The 20,354-nt window shown below is 39.4% G+C and overlaps 4 protein-coding genes across 6 annotated transcripts; 2 read left to right on the top strand and 2 right to left on the bottom strand.

Annotated features, from left to right (window-relative positions):
* Positions 1-2,454: 2,454 nt before the first annotated feature.
* LOC146519984 (G-protein coupled receptor family C group 5 member C-like) lies at positions 2,455-7,159 on the top strand. Of its 3 annotated transcripts, XM_085157997.1 has the most exons (4): positions 2,621-3,207; positions 4,193-5,190; positions 6,585-6,688; positions 6,769-7,159. In XM_085157997.1, exons 2-4 carry the CDS (start codon positions 4,221-4,223, stop codon positions 6,856-6,858), a joined length of 1,164 nt encoding a protein of 387 aa, XP_085014123.1. In that variant the 5' UTR covers positions 2,621-3,207; positions 4,193-4,220; the 3' UTR covers positions 6,859-7,159. The 3 variants fall into 3 exon arrangements, with proteins under 3 accessions (XP_085014122.1, XP_085014121.1, XP_085014123.1); XM_085157996.1 differs by having other exon boundaries at positions 2,455-2,847; positions 6,585-7,159; XM_085157995.1 differs by having other exon boundaries at positions 2,458-3,207; positions 6,585-7,159.
* A 966-nt stretch (positions 7,160-8,125) lies between these two features.
* On the bottom strand, positions 8,126-13,665 carry ccdc137 (coiled-coil domain containing 137). Its single transcript, XM_085158003.1, has 6 exons — positions 13,483-13,665; positions 13,135-13,280; positions 12,832-13,039; positions 11,490-11,572; positions 10,183-10,262; positions 8,126-10,085 (listed from the first exon to the last, which is right to left on the bottom strand). Exons 1-6 carry the CDS (start codon positions 13,551-13,553, stop codon positions 9,885-9,887), a joined length of 789 nt encoding a protein of 262 aa, XP_085014129.1. The 5' UTR covers positions 13,554-13,665; the 3' UTR covers positions 8,126-9,884.
* A 1,762-nt stretch (positions 13,666-15,427) lies between these two features.
* Positions 15,428-17,422, top strand: LOC146519982 (retinal cone rhodopsin-sensitive cGMP 3',5'-cyclic phosphodiesterase subunit gamma-like). Its single transcript, XM_085158011.1, has 4 exons — positions 15,428-15,643; positions 16,551-16,721; positions 16,809-16,849; positions 17,000-17,422. Exons 2-4 carry the CDS (start codon positions 16,567-16,569, stop codon positions 17,074-17,076), a joined length of 273 nt encoding a protein of 90 aa, XP_085014137.1. The 5' UTR covers positions 15,428-15,643; positions 16,551-16,566; the 3' UTR covers positions 17,077-17,422.
* tspan10 (tetraspanin 10) lies at positions 16,977-20,063 on the bottom strand. The gene is made up of 3 exons (XM_085158002.1): positions 19,631-20,063; positions 18,936-19,525; positions 16,977-18,798 (listed from the first exon to the last, which is right to left on the bottom strand). Exons 1-3 carry the CDS (start codon positions 19,718-19,720, stop codon positions 18,498-18,500), a joined length of 981 nt encoding a protein of 326 aa, XP_085014128.1. The 5' UTR covers positions 19,721-20,063; the 3' UTR covers positions 16,977-18,497.
* Positions 20,064-20,354: the final 291 nt, after the last annotated feature.

The following is a 20,354-nucleotide window of genomic DNA, read 5'->3' as shown; positions in this document are numbered from 1 at the left end:
GAGCGGACCAAAATGCAAAAGGATGGATTGACAAACTGCTGGATTTGTGAGAGCACCCCTGGGGACAAGATCCATTGAGAGATCAATGCACCATGGGGGGCTCCATCACGGAGTATAAACAATAAGTTAAGTACAGGCTGGATGCCAGAGCCGGCTTTAGCAAGGTGCCCTGGATGACCTTACCCTTGTTCTAAACAGGGAGGGAAAGCATCAGTTAGCCAGGGTTTCAAACAAGACAGTCATGAATGATCAAGTTAAATGAATGTAAATGCATAAAACTTTCATATGCTTTAATGCACAAAAGTTGACTATTTCTGAGCAAGAATATGAATTACGTCTAAGCAGATAGAGACAAATTCAGAAACAAATGAGATGACTCCACTCAGGCACGTCTGCTGGACCAGATGGGGTGAGTCCCCATGTCCTCAAGGCCTGTGCAGTCTTTTATAAACTGTTCATGATGAGTCTGAGTCTGCAGAGGGTCCCATTACTGTAGAAGACGTCATGCCCATTTCCTGTACCAAAGATGCCACGTCTCAGTGGCCCTCAGGATTACAGACCCGTGGCACTGACTTCCCATGTCGTGAAAACCCTGAAAAGACTTATCCTTGAACAACTCCCACCTATTGTCAGACCACATCAGGATCTGCTTCTGTTCGCTTACCAGCTCCACCTCGGAACTGAGGACACCATCATCTACCTGCTCAATTGTGTCTATGCCCATCTGGACGAGCCGGTGAGTACTGTGAGGATCATGTCTTTCGATTTTTCCAGTGCATTCAATAGTATCAGGCCAACCCTCCTGGGTGATCAGCAGACAGCGATGCAATAAATGCCTCTCTTGTGTCCTGGATTGTTGAGACTTCAGCCACCACAGAGACCTGCCATCTTTAGAAGTTTTCTGATGACTCTGCGGTGGTTGGATGCATTAGTGAGGGTGATGTGATGGAGTACCGGGCTGTGGTGGAGTCCTTTTTGTCATGTGGCGCGAGCAGAATAATCTGCAGTTCAACGTGACAATACCAAAAAAAACTGATTGTGGACTTTAGGAGGACAAGGAAACCTGTGAGCCCTGTTTCATTCTAGGGGGTCGATGTGGACAGTGTGGAGGGCTATAAATACCTCAGAGTACACATAGATAATAAACTAGACAGGGATAAAGCGCCAGTGCACTCTACAGGAATGGAGTCATCTCTATTTTCTGAAGTGGCTGAGGTATTTTAACATTTGTCATGATTTTCTCTGAGGTGGCAGGTTGACTCAATAAATCTGATGTGCAAGGCCAGTAATTTTGTGGGGATAGAGCTGGACTCCCTTAAGGTGATTTCGGAAAGGCGGATGTTGTCCAAGATGAGGACAATGCTTGACAATACCTCCCATCCACTCCATGACTTGCAAAGGAGCAGGTTCAGTGAGAGGCTGAGATTACCCAAATGCAAGACTGAAGAACACAGGAAATCACTCATCCCTGTACAACTCCTCCATCTAATGCACAGTACACAGTACAATAGTTGCAAAGTTTTATAGTTTTCAGTTTAGGGTAAAATGTCAATCATATTTAATCTTGATAATATTCTGGATATTTCTAATTGAGCTATTTGTATATATTAGAGCTATTTCTTATATTTAACTTTGAAATATATTTTATTATTTAATTTAGTTCAGTCTGTTCTGTACTTACTGTAACTATATAATTTCCTTTGGGATTAATAAAGTATTCTGATTCTAATTTCTTATGTCACAGCTCATCCACTTGTGTTTCTTTTATCTGAAAAACGTCACACCTCTACTGTCAACCAATAATTGTGAGCATTTATTGCAGACTTCAGTTTTCTCCTGCTTTGATTATTGTAGCTGATTACGTCCTCCTCCTTAGTTTGTCTTCAATAGGTCCACATTGGTACTTGCCAGTGAAGCCAGTGAGGAGACGCTTACTATTGCACTGAATTAAAAAAAAAAAAAAAACTTTATTACTTTTTAATTTTTTTTATAGTTTATTAAAATTAGAGGAGAAAGAGACTGCTTTTAAAAAAAGAGTGCAAACAGAAACACAACATTGAAAACACGTTTAATCCCCTCCACCCAAAATCATGTTTATGTCTTATAAATTGTCAGATCTGCAACCACTTAATAGTTGAAAACACAGACTATGGCATAAAACACCACTGAATAACTTTCAGGAATGGGGGGAAAAGCTACTGATGGAAGATAAAGGAAAGCAGAGCTTTTTGAAAAACTGACAGTCTAAAAGCTTAAAATCAATTCCTTCACTAATGTGCTTATTTATCTTATGGTTTTTAACTGGCATGTCCTACTGTACAACGGATCAATAGAAAGATCTATTTTGTTGTGTAATCCAATTTGTTTGAAAAACACAGGACTCAACCCGGCCTTGATGCCACCAGGTGGCTCTGCTTACCATACAGTCCCTCCTGTAACTGTAACTGCTCTAAAGTAGCCTAGATATATGGACAATAATAATAATGGTATATTTCAGAAATTTGATATGCAGTATTGGATTTAATCGTCTGAACCAAAATACGAATGTGAGTCATTATATTCCACAATAGGAGCGCAAAATAGGCAACTGTAAACGCTGCTGTATGCGCAGGAGTTGAGTATTTCAAGGCTAATCTCAAAATTGACCTAATTACAAATTACCTGTTAAAGTCATCGACGATCGGCGTGTTTGCATGGGTCATACCACTTCGCATAGCCTGTATACATGAGTGCTCCCTTTGTTTGGATGTAAGCTGCCTGAAATAAATAAGTAGGCCGGGTGCTAATCTCAAAGAATATGCAAAGCTGTAGATACCAGAGGCTGGGGAAGGAGCAGAGTGGTTTGAGGTGAGTCGTTAGAGAACTTTTACAGAATATTAATAATAACTAAAAGAAGCAACTACTTCGTTGGAACTACCTGTGAGGTCACTATAAGATGCCTGAATAAAAGAGGAGTGGCCGATGGAGGTCCGTTTCTGATCCCGCCCGAAAAAAACAACAAAACAAAAGTCAACACCTGACGCACAGAAATTATTGGTCGAATCATCAAGAAGTGTTGTAAAAATGGAGAAGAACTACTACCACCAATAAAAAATTAACTCGTTCGTGCAAGGCAAGTTTCTTTTCGGAGGTCAGTAATCATTATCGGACTGAATCTACCTGTTACCTGTTGGAGAGGCTAGCAGAACAGCTCTCATTGCAATCCTGGTAAGAGACTCGTGTTATTACGCAAAGATACCTGATTGAACCTTCGTTTACTCTTTTTATTTTTTATTTTTATAACATCATAACTGTCTCCCCCTCTAAGTCTCTCCGATTCTGTTATATAAATAATCATAAACAACTTGTTGTCCTTTAAACAGCATGTCCTGTTTTTTTTTTTTGTTTTTTTTTGTTAATTAACTAAGCTAACTCACTGGGTCTAATATAATTATTAAATAAGCAGCAGGACGATGTTCTTATCGCACACAGGCACCTTTATCTGAAATCTTCACAGTCAGAAAGTTCGCATAAAAAGCATATTAACTTTTTAATGTCGTGTCCTTTAATTATTATATTACAGTTACAGTCAGAAGAAGAGAATAAACAATAATTAAGTTGCCGTTCAATAATAGCTGGTTTAAAATGTACACCTACAACTATACATTCTGCTATTAAAATACATATGATTCCTGAATGACACCTGTGTGCGTACTGGAACAGGGATACTGTGTGGAAAAACTCATTAGGTGTCATGGTAAAATGCTGAAATTATGCTTTTCCTAATTAGCTGGTCTTAGCAGGCTATAGAGTGATCGGTGACTAAAGCTCTGTGTAGAATGACTCAGTTTTGTAATTACAGCCAGGGGATGCAGTACATAATTCCAGGATTCTTTAGAGACCTGAATGAATATTTGAATTTACAGTAATTAGTATGGCACATTAAAACTCCATAAAAGAGAAATTAGGTCATTTTCAGATTGAAACTCCAGTGGAATGGCACAGCTGTGTATGCATGGCACTATTTAACTTGCTCACACAGTAATATTACTGTGTGAGCAATATTAATCTATTACAGTAATATTACTTGCAATTTAAACCAATAGTTTGTTTTGTAATAATCAGGGATGTTATTAATCAAATCTGTAACTTCAATATTAACATGTATGTTGAAGTAATCAAATTATTTTTGTTTCTTTTTTTTTGGTTGCAGCATTTAAACGAAAATCTGCAGTGAAGCGATGGACCCAACTAGTGCTCCAAAAGGATGTGGTGGTGATGTGAGCTCCATATATTATAATCTGTGTGACCTGACAGCAGTATGGGGCATCGTAGTGGAAGCTGTTGCTGCTGTTGGTGTGCTGACTGCCTTTATCTTGTTCGTCATTCTCATGGCTAGCTTACCGTTTGTGACAGACAAGAAGAGAAAGGGTATGGTGGGCCTGCAGGCCAGCATTTTAGTTTTCACACTGGGTCTGTTTGGACTTAGTTTTGCCTTTATTGTGGAGCAGTATTCTACTACCTGTGCTGCACGGAGGTACCTGTTTGGAGTACTGTTCTCAGGCTGTCTGGCCTGCCTGGTGATGCATGGGCTGTGGCTTGCCCTGCTGCAAAGGGGAGGCCAGGGGCCCAGGAGCTGGATGTTATGGCTGGGAGCCCTGGCTCTCTGGCTTGTCGAGGTGATCATCAACACCGAGTGGCTTGTCATTACTGTGGCCAGGAGCCCACTCAGAGGTCTCGGTGTTCCTGACCTGGCCTGCAGCTTTGTCAGCCGGGACTTTGTGATGGCCCTTATATATGTAATGGTTCTGATAGCAGCTGTGGTGCTAACGTCTGTGCCCTCACTAACACACAAGCAAAAGCACTGGCGCCGTGATGGAGCCTTTATCCTGGTCACAGGAGTCCTCACTTTGGCACTTTGGATAGCTTGGATTGTCATGTACATCTATGGGAACCGAGCACTTGATAATTCCAGCTGGGACGATCCGACTATGGCTATAGCCGTGGTGTCAAATGCCTGGGTGTTCCTCTTGTTCTATGCAATTCCAGAAATTTGTTTATTGACCCAGGAGGACCCAAACAAGGAACAACCCGATGGGGAAGAAGTCTATCCTGCTAGAAGCCTGGTTTACGACAACATTCTGAAGGAGCCACAGCCCACCCCGCAGCATGTCTACGTAGAAAATAAAGCCTTTTCTATGGATGAACCAGGTACAGCATAACACATTATGGTCAGCCATTAACTTCACAGTTCAGCAGTTTAACACTGTTTAGGTGGGTACAGAATCACTAGAATGAATACATTTTATTAAGTAGTAATTAAGTAATCAATAGGAATTAATTTCTAAATTTTATTGAGACACGTTTGATTATTCCAAACTGATAACAAGCACTGCGTGGTATATTACATAATGCATCAGTGTAGCAAATGAAGACCCACACTGGCTACAGTACACCTTCTCCAGTTTACTGTTTTGTAATTTTGAAAATTGCTGTTTTTGTATACCACTTTCCTATTTATTCACAACCCACATTATCAGCACAAAGCATATTGCCATTGCGAAGAATCACTGCATTGCAATATGAAGTCTGTTGCTTGCAAACCTTACATTCTCAACACACTAAATATTGAGATCAATGATCAGGTTTAACTGTTGGACCCCAACTGGTATCAACCGATACCAATACAGGATACATTATACTGTTATCATTTAAAGTATGTGGCACATGGTACAGATTGCTTCAATGTTAGGAAATATCTATGGTGTGTGTGGTGCCTAATTTTCCCAAGTAATGCTGAATATATTGATTCTTCTCACTGTACAATTTCAAACAACAGAGGTATTAAATTGTGCCATTTCAGTTGTTAATAATGGTTTAATAATGGTTTTTAGGTTTAAGTCTTGAGCCACCTCATATGATTGTACAAACATACATGCCAAGACAGTATGTTAGCCAAAGTAGCACAGTTCTAACGAGTTTGAAGGAGAATGTTTTGGATCACCATCTTTATTCTTCAACAAAGGCTGGATTCTCTTAGGCAAACGTTCTTGTCATTTCTTTAAGTAGACTTCAGAAATACTTCTCCATACTTCTTGAAGTCTGACTGGATTTACTTTTTCCGCAGTCTTGGGCAGTGTTCTGTCAACAGTGCTGTGCGGCTGTACCTTATTTGTACCTTGTTTGAATGTTGGCTGGCCCAAACCCAAACTGCTTCAGTAATGTTGAGGCTCAGACCACAATATTACTGAAACATATAATGTCCCATTCTGTTTTTCCATCCACGTCAATGTCGGTTTGAATATAGCAAATTTCGTTACATACATGCACATACACATATATGCTTATACCATGCTGAGATATGCAAAACTTCTGGCTAAAGGCACTTTGGGTATCAATTTGTTTATTATTTTTTAAAAAACAAAACTTCAGAAAGAATGGACAACTGATGCTCAACATCACTTGGACAATTTTAAGAAAGTGTAGCTCCTTGGAAGCGCAATAATTTTAAAAAATTGGGAGTGGCTTTAGGTTTTTGCAACAGATTGTACACAGACAACAAAATGAATCCAGTAATGACTGTAAAATGACATTTCTTATGACAGAATCCACAAATCCAGCGTCTCCATATGGGGTTTACAATGGTCAGGCACGAAGTTGTTTATACCAGCCCACTGAAATAGCCTTGATTGCCAAAGGTCTGACAAGGGTGAGTGCTATTTTTAACCACGAAACATCCCGTCTTCATGACATCACATGTGAAAATAATCCATATGTGTATTTTCACAGAAGGACCAAGACTCAGGGATACTTCGAACCACACCTGGCCCTTTGAATATGGGGAGCTGCAGCTCCCAGTCGTGCTCAGTGGATTCCTAAACATCTTCAGGACTATCATAAGTTAGCAGCCCGAGCCGAGCACATTGCACTGAGCTTTTCCATCTCACAGCTCCAAGAATCAGATATTTTATATCTCTGTTTTCTCTTAAGCAATAACAGAGTGAATGTCCAGTAATATTCAGTATATGACTGCTTAGTTTCCATTAATGCTTATGCAATGCTTGCTCTATGTACATCAAAACCACACATTATAATAATGATGCAAACCACACTGGGCTTACAGAGGAAAGATTATATAGTGAAATACAACAAATACAAGATATGTGTGTATATATATATACAAACAAATTCTAACACGTTCACACATATATGTGTGTGTAGGCGTTAGAATTTGTTCATGATCACCACAGTATAACATACTTAGTTGTAAATTTGTGTAACTATAATGGTGTAATCATATGCAAAAATGTGGCTTTTAGCCATGAATGAAATAAATGTGAAGGTGTAAATTCTAAGGTGTCAGCCCTACAAACTTCAGTTAAATTCTCTGGCGTTTTGGATTGCAGAAAGAATCAACTAACAAGGAAAGGTACTGTATGGTAAAAGAGGAAGTGTCATCATGTCAGCAGAATTGCTAAGTTTACTGCTTCAAATATTTACATATGTTTGCTTGATAAGCCTGGCCTGGCACCTAGCACGACATCCAGGGGTTGGCTCTGTGATGCCCGAGTTTGTAGTTCCGCAAGGGAGACCGCTGTGATAGTTAAGCTGATGTTGTTGTAATGCTGCTGAATCCAACCATCAATCACTGTGGTAACAGATTAATATTTCGTACGTATTGCTGCGAAAAGTATCATCTACAACTGCTCTGACTCACAAGAGGTAGTCTGTCTTCTCTACATGACAAGCACAATTATTTTAATATAATTTATCTCACTCACACACACTCACACATCTTTAAAAGCTTCAGTCAGCAGTGGCTGCCTAGCAGCAGGCTTAAATATCTCTCTCCCAATTACTCTTTCCCATCCTGTACTGTCAGCAGCCATGGGTACTTGATCGGAAGATAAATTGCTCACTAACAGGAAATCAGACAGCACTGAACAACAACAGAACACATAAGCAAATGATGTTTTCCTCTGTAATAACCTTCAGTATCACCTTCTTGATCTGGCTGAAAAAAGGCGGAAAAAAATAAGCGTTGCACAATGTCCAAAATGAAACACTGCATGTGGACACAAACAGAGCAGAATATTTCCAATGAAACTGCTCAAGTCTGGTTAGATTTCATGCTTCCCAGCGGACCTTTGGATGGTTGGTAAAACATTTAATACAGAGAACTTACAATGTGTCACATTGCACTAGAAATATTTGACTATATAAATACACTAACATGATCGAAGCTTTGTATATTACGTAACTCCGGGGTCAGTAAATTCAACTAAAAGAAGAAGAAGAAGGTAAAAAAAGCAGTATCTTAACATCCTAAGTGAAAAACAGCTGTAAAGCTCTGATAATGTGAACTGCTGTCTTGCACACAGGTGGAATATAACCAATGGCAAATGTGCTCAGCTCAAGGGAGTCGGTGCACCCAATCACCAGCAGCTGTCCCCACTTAATACATTTCCGTGTCACTGTGACAACCATCAGAGGACAAACATGGACTGAGGGTTTCACCAGTCAAGCTGATTAAATAGCAGTGATTGGACCCACGAACCAGATAAGAAGAATTCAGTATTGACATCATCTGGTCATATTATTCAGTTGATCACTATTGCATTATATTATCAATGTGTTTAATTTTCTTCTTAGATAGCACGCTTTGAAAGTTTTTGAACAAAGATTTGAATATGCGCAGTCTGTCTCATATGCAAATATTTAAACAATGGCTTCGTTCATGAGTGTAAAGCCTTTGAAGGATTACAAATATAAATAGCTGTGCCAGGCTCTAATAAATGTTGCACATTTAAAAAGGTTAATGGCTCATTTATCCCAAGACCGAGGCTATCACAGACGTACTAACAAAAAACAGCAGCTGGAAAGGACTTTAAAACCCAAGAACAGCTAAAGAGGTCTCATGAGGATATTTGTTTTTTTCAGCTGGTGTTTCTGAACATCAGTGTGGATGACAATTCCAGATTTATCCAAATGCTCTGGAAAAAAAAAAACAGTGAATATGACAACAAACAGGGAACATCTGCTGAGGAGCATGGAAAAAAATCAAAAACATCTAATAATAAATAACCTCATGGTTTTTCTCAACGTGTTATTTACATTTTCTATATAAAATGCAGTCATTACCACTCAACCATTTAACAACAATATAAAATACTTCAATATATAATATGGCACCAACAATGAGCAAGTTATGTCGGCTGTGTACAAGAGGAGTGCCATCTAGTGGGACCACTAAAAACAGAGGATCATCTTTACTTTGAAATAACCTGATGGATGGATTTTACTGTCCATCACATGACGGACGACTTCAGAATTTGGTTATCTGAACATGCAAATGTGAAAAAACTGTAAATACAAATGATGAAATACGCAAGCGTTCCAAGGATGATAAATGAGCATAGGCAAAATATCTCCATGTATTTTCCATCGGACATGGGAAATGACTCTGCAGTGTTACAAAGCACTTTGAAAGCCGTTCACTCTTTTAAATTAACAACGTTGTGAAAGTGGCAGTGTTGTTTAGTGTACCTAAAGATAAAATGGAATTATACAGTGCCCTTCTAGTTTTCCCAACCAACCGCTTTACACAAGGAGCCACATCCACCCATGCACACACAGACATTTGAATACTACACATTTCCCCCCTCTTTTAGACAGTGTGGGTGGGGGAGTGGTATGTTGCCAGTTTCATGAAAAGCAAACAGCCTGCTGTACCTGTTGAGCTACAGGAGCCTCCAACAGTGGTCTATGGATGCAAAAAGTTCCCCCAGATATTAATCTCAACTGTGGCTAGCTCTCCATCTTATTTAGACAGTTTCTACAGATCACTGCTCAGCCCGGCTGCTGCCAGGAACACTGACTGCAGATGAGCTGAGTGAAAAGCGACATCAATGAAGGCTTTTGAGTTTTCTCATGCTTGCAGTCCTAGCTTCATACTGCTGCTGTTTCTGTTTCTTCAGCTGACGGTATGCCTCTACTGCTCGTTCCCGCTCCTCCTCCATGATTCTCTGTTTGGCCATGGAAGGCTTTGTAGTGGAGACTGCAGTATGGCCAAGAAGAGAGTTTAGGAGCAGCTCCTTTGATGCTTTCTGCACAGTGAAATGGAAAAAAAAAAGGAAATAGGATTTTATGAACCATCTGCATGGTTCGATGAGAGATCATGTGATCAATGCACGGTGTGATTACCTGAGATTTGACTTCAGCTTTCCTTGGTTTGGCACTCAAAGATGGAGGGGCCATTGTAACTTCACCAAAAGGAACATCATCTATGAAACAAAAGCCATAATTTAACTACAGGGAATTTTTTAATGACTACTCACCGTTGCCATGTTACGCTGCCTTAATTAAATACTTCTTGCCATTTTCCATGTTTGCATAGCCCAGCAACTTTTAACCATAACACCTGATTTACACACTGGTCACTTTATTAGCTACACTGTCCTAATAACGGCTTAAACTCGTTTTGCTTTCAGCACTGCCTTAATTTATGGCACAGAGAATTTGGTGCGTACTAACATCGCAGCATCACGCAATTGGTGAAGATTTGTAGACTGCACATCCATAACATTTCCCGTTCCATTATGAGTCTATTATGAGTTCTGAGGACTGTGGAGGCCATGCGAATACAGTGAACTCATTGTCATATTCAAGAAACCGGTTTGAGAGCTTTGTGAGCGAGCATAAGATGCGTAGAATGCGATTATACATAGATAGATAGATAGATAGCCTACCTATCTATCTATCTATCTATCTATACACACACACATATGTATGTATATATATATATATATTTGTTTTTGGAACAGTCTCTGTAAACCCCAGAGATGCAAATGCTCTTCCCACTTTCTGTGTAGGAAACTGTAGATTTATGAGGGCACCGACAGAAAAGATGAGCATAAACGGTAACTTTGTGGTTGTTTTTTATGTCAACTGAAGGCATTAAACACTGCATCCATTGTGGCTTACACCAGGAACACATCATCTAATCTACTTGAATTTCACGGAGAACTACAACTGAGGTGATTTGGTTCTGCGTCATTTGGTTTTACTCTGCCTCAGACTGACAAATTTTTAATGTTTGTTTTGTTCTAACAGCTGAATCTGGGATTACTTCAGATAGAGGTTTGAACTTTCCTCAGAGAGAAGTGATCAGGACAGTACTGCAAAAAAAAAAAATGCTTTACTGAAAGAATATCTCACAGCATGTCCTCCATCTGCACCCTTGTTTACCTAGTAGATAGTGTACTACGAAAAAAGAAATGCTACTGAAGCAAGTTCTGTGTTGAAGACCTTTAGTGTTTTAAATATGTCAAAAAGTCCCAGACTTTCACAGAAATGTTGAAAATAATATCTGGTAAATGCTACCTCTTGCTATTAGTACCAAACAGAGTGATAGTCAAAGACAGAGCCCATCTCCTAAAGAACAATGCACCAAATTGTGGAACACTGTTTGCATCTATAAGCACATTTCCTTGTAAAACCTTCATTCTTACCTACAAACATCTGTTCTTCCATCTTGTCCTCTTGTTTGTTCACCTTTTTCTGCTGTAGCTTCTGTAGCTTCATTTTACCATACCTGCCAATAGAAAATCAGTAGGCATTAAAAATGTAACACTTGACAGTCGGGCTGCAGCTATCGATTATTTTAGTAATCGAGTAATCTATTGATTGTTCCATCGATTAATCAGATAAGAAATACTTTTGTCTTATTAATGAGCAATAATAAATATTCAAAAGAGAAAAAACACTTTCTTTCAAAATGAACTGTTCATTAGTTTCCATTTTAGAACTTGCAGTGTTTAAAAGTTTAGCTGAACACAACACCTGTCAGAAAAACAACAAAACATAAACCCATTGACTGCATTTACATGTCAGATCAAATTAAGTTTTTTGGAAAAAAAACAACAACAACAACAAACAAAACAAAACAAAATAAAAAAAACCCCAACAGTAACATTTTCTTAAATGCAAAAGCACTCTCTGGCAAAGCTTTATTTCTGAGATGAGGTAGTTCATGTTTATGAGTTTTTGTGCATGTGTGTCTGCCTGTTTAAGTATGAAGAAGTCAAGCAAAGAGCGAGTTTGTGTCTGTAAGGCTTTAAATGAGAATGTGGTTGCTGCAATGAAGAGCAGCAGGTAAATCAGCATTCTGAAGTTTGCCCTCTGCATTCACGCAAAGTTTCTGTGCTGCTGAAAACAGATGTTATAACGGTGTTATAGACTCACAAGATGAGTCTAACAGATCCCCTTAGGTGGGCAACTCAAGGCATCGAGGGCCGGTGTCCTGCAGGTTTTAGATGTGTCCTTGATCCAACACAGCTGATTCAAAGTGATATCTAAAACCTGCAGGAGACCGGCCCTCAAGGCCTGGAGTTGCCCACCCTTGCCTTAGACTCACCCCTGTTTGGCGCAGTTATTTCTTCTATGTAAAATAGGACAGCTGCCCATTCCATATAAGCTTTTATATAGCATTCTGTAAGCTGAATAATATAAACACTGTATTAGGCTAAGTTAACAGTTCATCTGCATGTTTTAATAAAACTTCTGGAGGATTACTGCAGATTTTTTGCTGTACAACACAAATGGTGATGGATGGAGCAGCTACAAAGTTCGCTTTTCGTCATGTCATGAGTTTGTGGATCAAGAACTTTGATAAAGATTTACATATTGTTTCAATACTTTACTGTTATTCAATCCATGTCACGCATATAAAAATATTAGTGCCAAAATACTAAAAAAGAAACCCAGCCACAAATCAGAATAAGTGAAGACAAGCTATGCCATGAAACCTACTAGATAAGGATGGGGTTTAGTGTAAAGTTAAAGTGTACTCACTCCTTCTTTTTATCAGATTTGGTGTGTGCAGGCCTCTCTTGTTTGCTTGCATCCATTTCGGGCTTCCTGTCTACTTGGTTTTTGGAGAGGAACATGACATGTTTTGTCTCACGCTCCATCCGCTGCACGTAAGCTTTCACGCTTTCCCGTTTGCCCCTCTTGAAATGTGGAACAGGTATGTCTCCATCTAGAAAATACTCTGATTTATCTTCAGGTGAGATGGGTAAAGACACAACACAGTCTTTATTAGTTATACACGACAGTCATGAGACTAAAATGAATATTTAGAAACATTTTTTATACCCTTTTTCGGCTTTTTGACTTTTAGGGACCCAGTTTTCATTCTGTCCTTAGCCTTCATTATTTCTCGTAGTTTGAAGGGGATGTGTTGAATGTGGTCCACCTCTTTGGCTTTCTTGGGGTTACCATCTCTCTGGAGCTTGGCTTTACTGAAATTTGGACACAATACAGACAGGAAAAAACAAAAAGCAAACATGTTTGGTTGCAGACACGAGTCCCCACTTAAAACTTTAACAACTCCGGTTTAATCTGATCGCTCACAACTTGGGTTGGAGCGCGTATCAGCTAGCTTCTGTTGCTAACTAGCTTAACTAGCACATTTTCCATTACGTATTAGCTTCCTCATGGTACCTTTGACGTTGTCCAGGTTTTCCCGCTTGTTTTCCCGAATCGGGCACTTTATTTTTCTTATTCTTCCCCATGCTACAATAATTAACATGAATGCATAACAAAGCAAAACAACACACGTGGAGCACTATGCTCAGACTTCAACCGAAACTCTACCAGTGGCACGTAGTAGAGGACAGACATCTCACTCCATTTTTTTTCAGGTACCAAAACATGATTTACAAGTTTGGCGTATTGAAACAGATTGAAAGCTTCGTGATGAAACTCTTGCTTTGTGAAAAAAAACTGATATAATCAAATTAAATATGTATTGTCAATTTTTTAATCGCTGTAATTAATGAGACGTACAGTAATTTTATTGCAGAGTGACACACATGAGACATAAGACGATCTTTGGTCAAACCTAATTGGCTCAAGAGACGCTTCCTGTCAGAGTCAGTCATTGGTCACTCCATTCAACGACTCTGCTTCCTGCCACCGCTAGAGGGCATCATTACACCTGCTTTAGCCAGCAACTGTAGAAAACATAGGCCAAACTAATTTAACGTCGTTCAGACAACTCGCTTTGTCTTTAAATAGGCGGGAATGGTGAATATCCCTCTCTCTCAGTGTAAAGAAGTTTAAATGGAACCTTGCAATATGTCAGTATAAGAAAAATAAGAGAGTGTAAACATACACGGCAGACCCAGTGGCATTTTGATGCTTTTTATCAATGCTTGACGGTTGCTGTCCACAATACTCACAGAGCTGCAGCTCTCCCGCTGCCCGCTCAACATTGTCACAACAACAACCCCAACCACAGGACCCAGTACAATATTTAATTCGGCGGGGCGTGATTGCGGATGCCGTGCAGGTGCGTCCGCCTCCTCTGCACGGCACCGCAGCCCACGCCCCGCCACAGAGAGATTTCTACAATTAGTCTTAGTTTTTCTACATCATGGTGATGTACTTTTGATAAAAGAAAAATCTGCCAGCAGAGTGGGCTTAAATTAATATAAATAAACAGATAAATGTGTAAAATTACAAAAAAATAAAAAATAAAAAAAATTGTTCATTACCCAGACTGTCCTGTAATTAAACTGCCTCTGGTAAGAGTAGATGTTACAATTAGGTGATGAATGTGGGCCCTTGGGAAAATTAACTGCCCACCCCTGATCTAGACCAAGCTCTTTATCATTTATGGTTGGAATCTACAAAGTTGTGCATATCATTTGGACAGCAGTCACATAACATGTAATAGTCACGCAGATCAATAAGTGGCTCTGTCCAGTAAACAATGTGAAGAGTAAACTCTACATTTCTTCAACAGAAATAAATACCATTTGATTGATCAGCTAGACAAAATACAAAAATACAAAGGAAAAAAGTCATGTGTTTCTCATAATGAACATAATAAACAAGCTTCAATGAAACAACCTTCAATTAAACTACCACAGCTGGCTCCTTAGTGTACTGTAGCTAGACAGGTTTGCTCTATTGAATATATCTACTAATCTCAGACATTTGAATCTTTTTTGTACAGGTGACATGAGGAGTTAGTGTCCATACATGTGCCTGAACAGCATGCATCAGCAGTACAGATTGCAGAGCGACGCTGTAGTAAATCTTCACATGAATGGAGCAGGTGTGTTTACCTGTGTGATGAAAGGAGGCTGGGCTGGATTAGCAGCTATAATGCAGCTCAATCTGCAAGACTGCTGATGAAAGGAGAATGTCACGGTTCATGCCAGTAAGTTCTCGGCTTCAGGTGTTACATAATATTTGCCCATAACAGAAAAACAGTGATAATAATAAGCTATATCATGAGAAAACTCCAGAACTCAGTGGTTACATTTGACCATATTTGAAGAGGTTATGGATAAAATACTCAAACAATTCCCGTTCAGAATCATCAGCATTTGTGTCTTCAGGACAGTCTCAGGAACAGGAAACTGCTGCCCCCTCCTGCTGAATGCCAGTCGGCCAATCCCTCATCAATGATCTGCTTGGGTACAAGTGGCGATAGAATCATCAGTTTGTTGGCAGGTGGCGTCATAATCGTCTCTAAGTCTGTGGTGTATAAAAGGACTGCACTAATGCAACTTAATGCAACAGCATTTAACAGCCACTCAGACCTCTTGGACACTACAATCATAATCAACTACCAAAAGAAGCACCACAAGCGGTGAGTTGAAACAACAGGTTAAATCTTTTTTGAATGCTCTTTCTCTTTTTGGACTTATTTTAACACATGCAGTTTATTATTGTTATATAAAAGTTTCCATCTTTATTTGGACTTTACCTCTTAGTATGTTTCTGTATCCATCCAGGCATGTAGTATCAGATTATTAATTAAAACGTAGGTATTTAATAAATAATATGAATGTAAAATTAATCGGAATAGAAATTCAGTCTTTCCTATAGCCTAATATATTCTTAATACAGTTAATGAGGTGTTAATTCTGTCATATGGAAGACTAGATTATATCAGGGACATTATAAGAAGCATTGAGGTGCTTTTTAATTGTTTCTAATTTTCTGTCACACCTTTGTTTTGCATAATGGAAGGACAACAAATGAGAGTCGCCAAACAATATATGACCGCCTTTAACTATGACCTGAATTTCTAAGAATGATTAAAAAAGCTGAACTTATGAAATTGTTCATTAGAGTGATCATTGTGTGTATTTGTGTAACCATGACCTTGCTTATTGTTTATGTAGTCATGTTTTGTACATTATATTTATTGGACTCTTTCGGCTTTGCATCTGTTTTTTGTTCTTTTTTTTTTTAAATATGTGGTTACATCTATGCACATTTACATACAAATTGCATTGCTATTTTTCCATTTTTTAACTGTGAAAATAAATAAATAAACATTTCAAGCTATTGTCAGTGTAAACCTAGAGGCCACTTCAGCACATCCTCACAGTAATCCGATTATGAAGGCGCTTTCAAGCTCGAAGGTATCGCAGTGTTTGATTAGTAACATGAGCACACGGCTTGTCTTTATATGAGGATAATTACGTCACAAGATTTTATAACTGTTTCATTCATTGTTGGGCATTTTAATGACACGGTGACTTTTACAGTTGAAACTACAGAAGCATGAATTTGGAGGTGGCCAAACCCGAAGGAAAGACTGGCAACAAAGCTCCCCTCAGAGCCACGGCCCCCGGCTCCCCACGCAAGTCTGCACCCAAGTTCAAACAGAGGAACACGCGGCAGTTCAAGAGCAAGCCTCCCAAAAGAGGAGTGATTGGGTATGTCTCTTTCTGATAACCTCCCACAAGTCATTTAAGTTTGTCAGATGTCCTCCACTAAAGCTTGTTATTTTCTTTCTTTACCAGATTTGGAGAGGAGATCCCAGGAATGGAAGGTCTTGGAACTGGTAAGTAAAAATATAAAAGTCAGGTGGTTACATAACCAAAACATGCACATGACATGACCTTTTCTTCCTTTAAAAAACAAAAACCAAAAACCAAAAAAAAACCCCTCAACAACTCAAAGTTTTCTTCTCTTTGTTTTTTTTTCATTTTAGACATCACTGTAATCTGCCCGTGGGAGGCATACAGCCATCTAGAGCTACATGAGCTTGCCCAGTATGGCATCATCTGATCATCTCCGCTGTGAAGTTGTTTTAAATAAATGTGGCAAATTTTGAATTTCAGTATTTAGTTTCAATAATCTGGATCATTAATACTGGCTGAAAAGGTGTCTTTATACGTCTGCATGCTGTGAATGCTGTTCTTTTTTCTTATATATTTTATATTGTAAACCTAATTTCATAATGATCTCAAGCTGCCATGTTCACAAAACGTGTATCTCGAATGTGTTCTCGTGTCATTGCTTGAGTCTGTGGTTTTAGCTAGAACTCTGTTAGCTTGGTTTCTGCACAATTGCCAGCACTGTCTTTATCATATTTAATCTAACTCTTGAATAAATGTTGACATTTTTAACACAATTTTTTTTTGATTTTGTCCTTTTATTTAACGGTTATTTACTGACCCACACTGCGCACGAGAGATTACATAATTCCCATCATAAATACCATCTGTAATCATCATTATTTATTCAATATTTGTTAACACTCAGAACAAAAAACTTGCTTTTAGCAAACTAGTCAGTTCATTCAAAACAGCGCAGGAAACCTTTGCATGTGTGGGACGTGCACATGTGTTTCACATATTTGCAGCAGGTTGTCCACTGTCAGTCACTGAAAGGTGCTTTTACAATCTTACTCTAATCATTCTTCTGAGCTGTTCCATTTATTCTGATCTCAGCTCAGAATAAATGAATTCCATTTTTGTTCATTGGTTATTTTGTTACATTGTAGGTGCTTGTGATGAAGATGCAGATCTAATCTGCAGGACCTCTACTCCCCAGGTGACCCATTTACAATCACTCCTATGCTGTTGAACTGTTTCACCATTTTGAGATCCTCCAAGAATCCTTCAAATATCAGGAGGTGTGTGTCTTTGAAGGATTTGGGCACATGTGGTGAAAAAAAACCACGTTTTGGTGATTGTGTCACTACTGTCCCATAAACACACACACAGATACAGTTTCAAGACTTTCCTTGGTCCGACCCACATTGGTGAAGTTAAAATCTTTCAAATCACACCTGTTCCCTATTCAGACTGATTTGATATTTCAGTTAATGAGCAGTTCAACAAGTGTACCTAATGAAGTGGCCAGTGAGTACATGTTCTTGAAAAGTGGAGTTTTTTTTGTTTTTGTTTATTAACACAAAAGAGGTGATAGCTATCGCCAAGCTGCAGTTAACTTTTAACTGAAATACTTTTTTTTCTTAAACTCTCTGGCATTTTTAAAATGTAAAACATTTTCTGTGGATAATTTGTGTTGGAATTTGCTTTCCTCGTTTAAATTATGTCTCATTTCCATTTGCAAAAGTTCAGTCTGTGTGTTTAAGGTCAGGTTGTTTTAAATAATTGACAAATGAAGCCAGAATTTTAGCACAGCCAGAACTCATTAAACCCCAACCAGCATATTGCTGTATTCGTCACTCCGCGTTATAGCTATACTTTATGACGATTAATGCGTTCCAGCAGTCGTATGGTAATAAATAATATCAGAATCTGGACCCCAAACACGACAGTCACAATTATTCCTATCAGGCCCTCGTGCTGCTCGATCCATCGAGAGATTTCCCCCAGACAACCTCCCAGGAAGATCACACTCTGAGCAGTAAACTCATCCAGTAATTGGGCTCCGACACCACACTGAGAGTTCCACACTGTGCCGTTCTCCAGAGGATCCACGCAGCATGTTGCAGGGACACCGCAGGCCAGCACTCCTGGAGCTGAGCAGTTGTAATATCTGAAGAAAGGGAAAAATAACCCAATAAAAAACTTCACAGCTCATTAACTTCTTCAACACATTCCTACATCATGACCAACTGGCTTTGATTTACTTTCAAAAAAGTAAAAAAAACAAAAGATTTCCAAGTTGCTCACATGTTAATCTCCCAGTCTCTGTAGTTGTCCGCCCCACAGCACTGCAGATTTGACTGAATCTCGTCTGTGATGAACCTCAGATCCAGATCATCTTGGTACCGTGCGATGGCAACTAACATCCCGGATCGCAAGTTACCTTCAATCTGGTCTTGTAGAGTATGGGCCACAATGGCAACGATGACTTGAGCCACGATGAGCACCAGCACCGTGGCTGAGAACAGCTTCAGCAAGCAGCGATTCTCTCTTAGGGCACCCACACAGCCTGACAGGCACAGCACAGTGAGCAGAAAGCCCATGCTCACAACTACCAGCATTGGGTCAGTGCCAATGCTGCTGATCTTCTCCTGAGCAAAGGATTCCTTGCTAATGAGACCCCAAACCCCCAGAGCAAGAAGCAGCAGGCCCAGAACTGTGAACAACAGATTGCATATGATAAGAAAATATTTTAGGAAATAGTCCATGAAAGAATAACCGTAAGAGGGATCTATCCTGGCATCTGTGGGACTGTTGTGTTGCTGTCCGCTGTTTGTCCCTGCTTGAAAATCAGTAGTGACCAAGGCAAGCTCCTCAGCATTGTTTGTAGATCCTGCCTTTAGACACACAAGAATGCCACAAATTTAAAGCCACCCCAGAAATGTAAATACAGGTGAACAGAGGAACACAGTATTCTCAAACTAACCCAGTAACACACCTACCTTTGGTAAGAGTGGACTGGTCTCATTCGGAGTAGCATCTCGTCTCAGCCATGGCCAAGGGAATCTTTTTCTAGGCAAAAATCTCCTCATCTTGTCAACCACTGGGAAACATCAGCTGGTCAGAATGACACAGGATAAAATGTAACACAGGGCAATCATTTGCTACAATACAGAAAAGCATGTGAGCTGAGCTGGAGTAACCATTGCTGTGCTTAGCCTCGGGGGTGGGATTTCTTCATCATGTGAGAGTCACAGTGAGGGGATTAAAAGGGTATCGCAGCATGTCAGAGACACACACTCACACAAAAGTGGGCATCCGAATAGAAGTAGGTACTTTTTATTAAACTCATGTGCAATAAAGCAGGACCTGGATAATATATTGCCCTACAGTGGGACCCATGGGTCAAAGACTCACAAAAATGTCTCCTGATGGGGATTACCACAAAAGGAAGAAAGTAGAAGACATATTTTAAAATCCTTGCTTTAATTTTCCAGAAACCTGGAAAATGTGTTTTAGGCCTCAAAAAAGAAACAACATTGTAGCAGCTGGGCAACCACTAAAACCAGTTTCAGAATCTACATAGATTCCCAGCTTTCGTGCTTTTTATAATGAGGATTTTCCAGGTGCATTGGGTTTCTTGCTGTGTATGCAACTTAACATTTATCACTGGATTAACAGAGACTAATCATATCATATCTGTCAAGGTAAACGTTCACTAGTTAG

Source organism: Neolamprologus multifasciatus, chromosome 4 (assembly GCF_963576455.1).
Source record: "Neolamprologus multifasciatus chromosome 4, fNeoMul1.2, whole genome shotgun sequence".
Taxonomy (NCBI): Eukaryota; Metazoa; Chordata; class Actinopteri; order Cichliformes; family Cichlidae; genus Neolamprologus; species Neolamprologus multifasciatus.
Note: the sequence above shows the minus strand (reverse complement) of the source record. Positions and strands in the feature narration are given on the sequence as shown.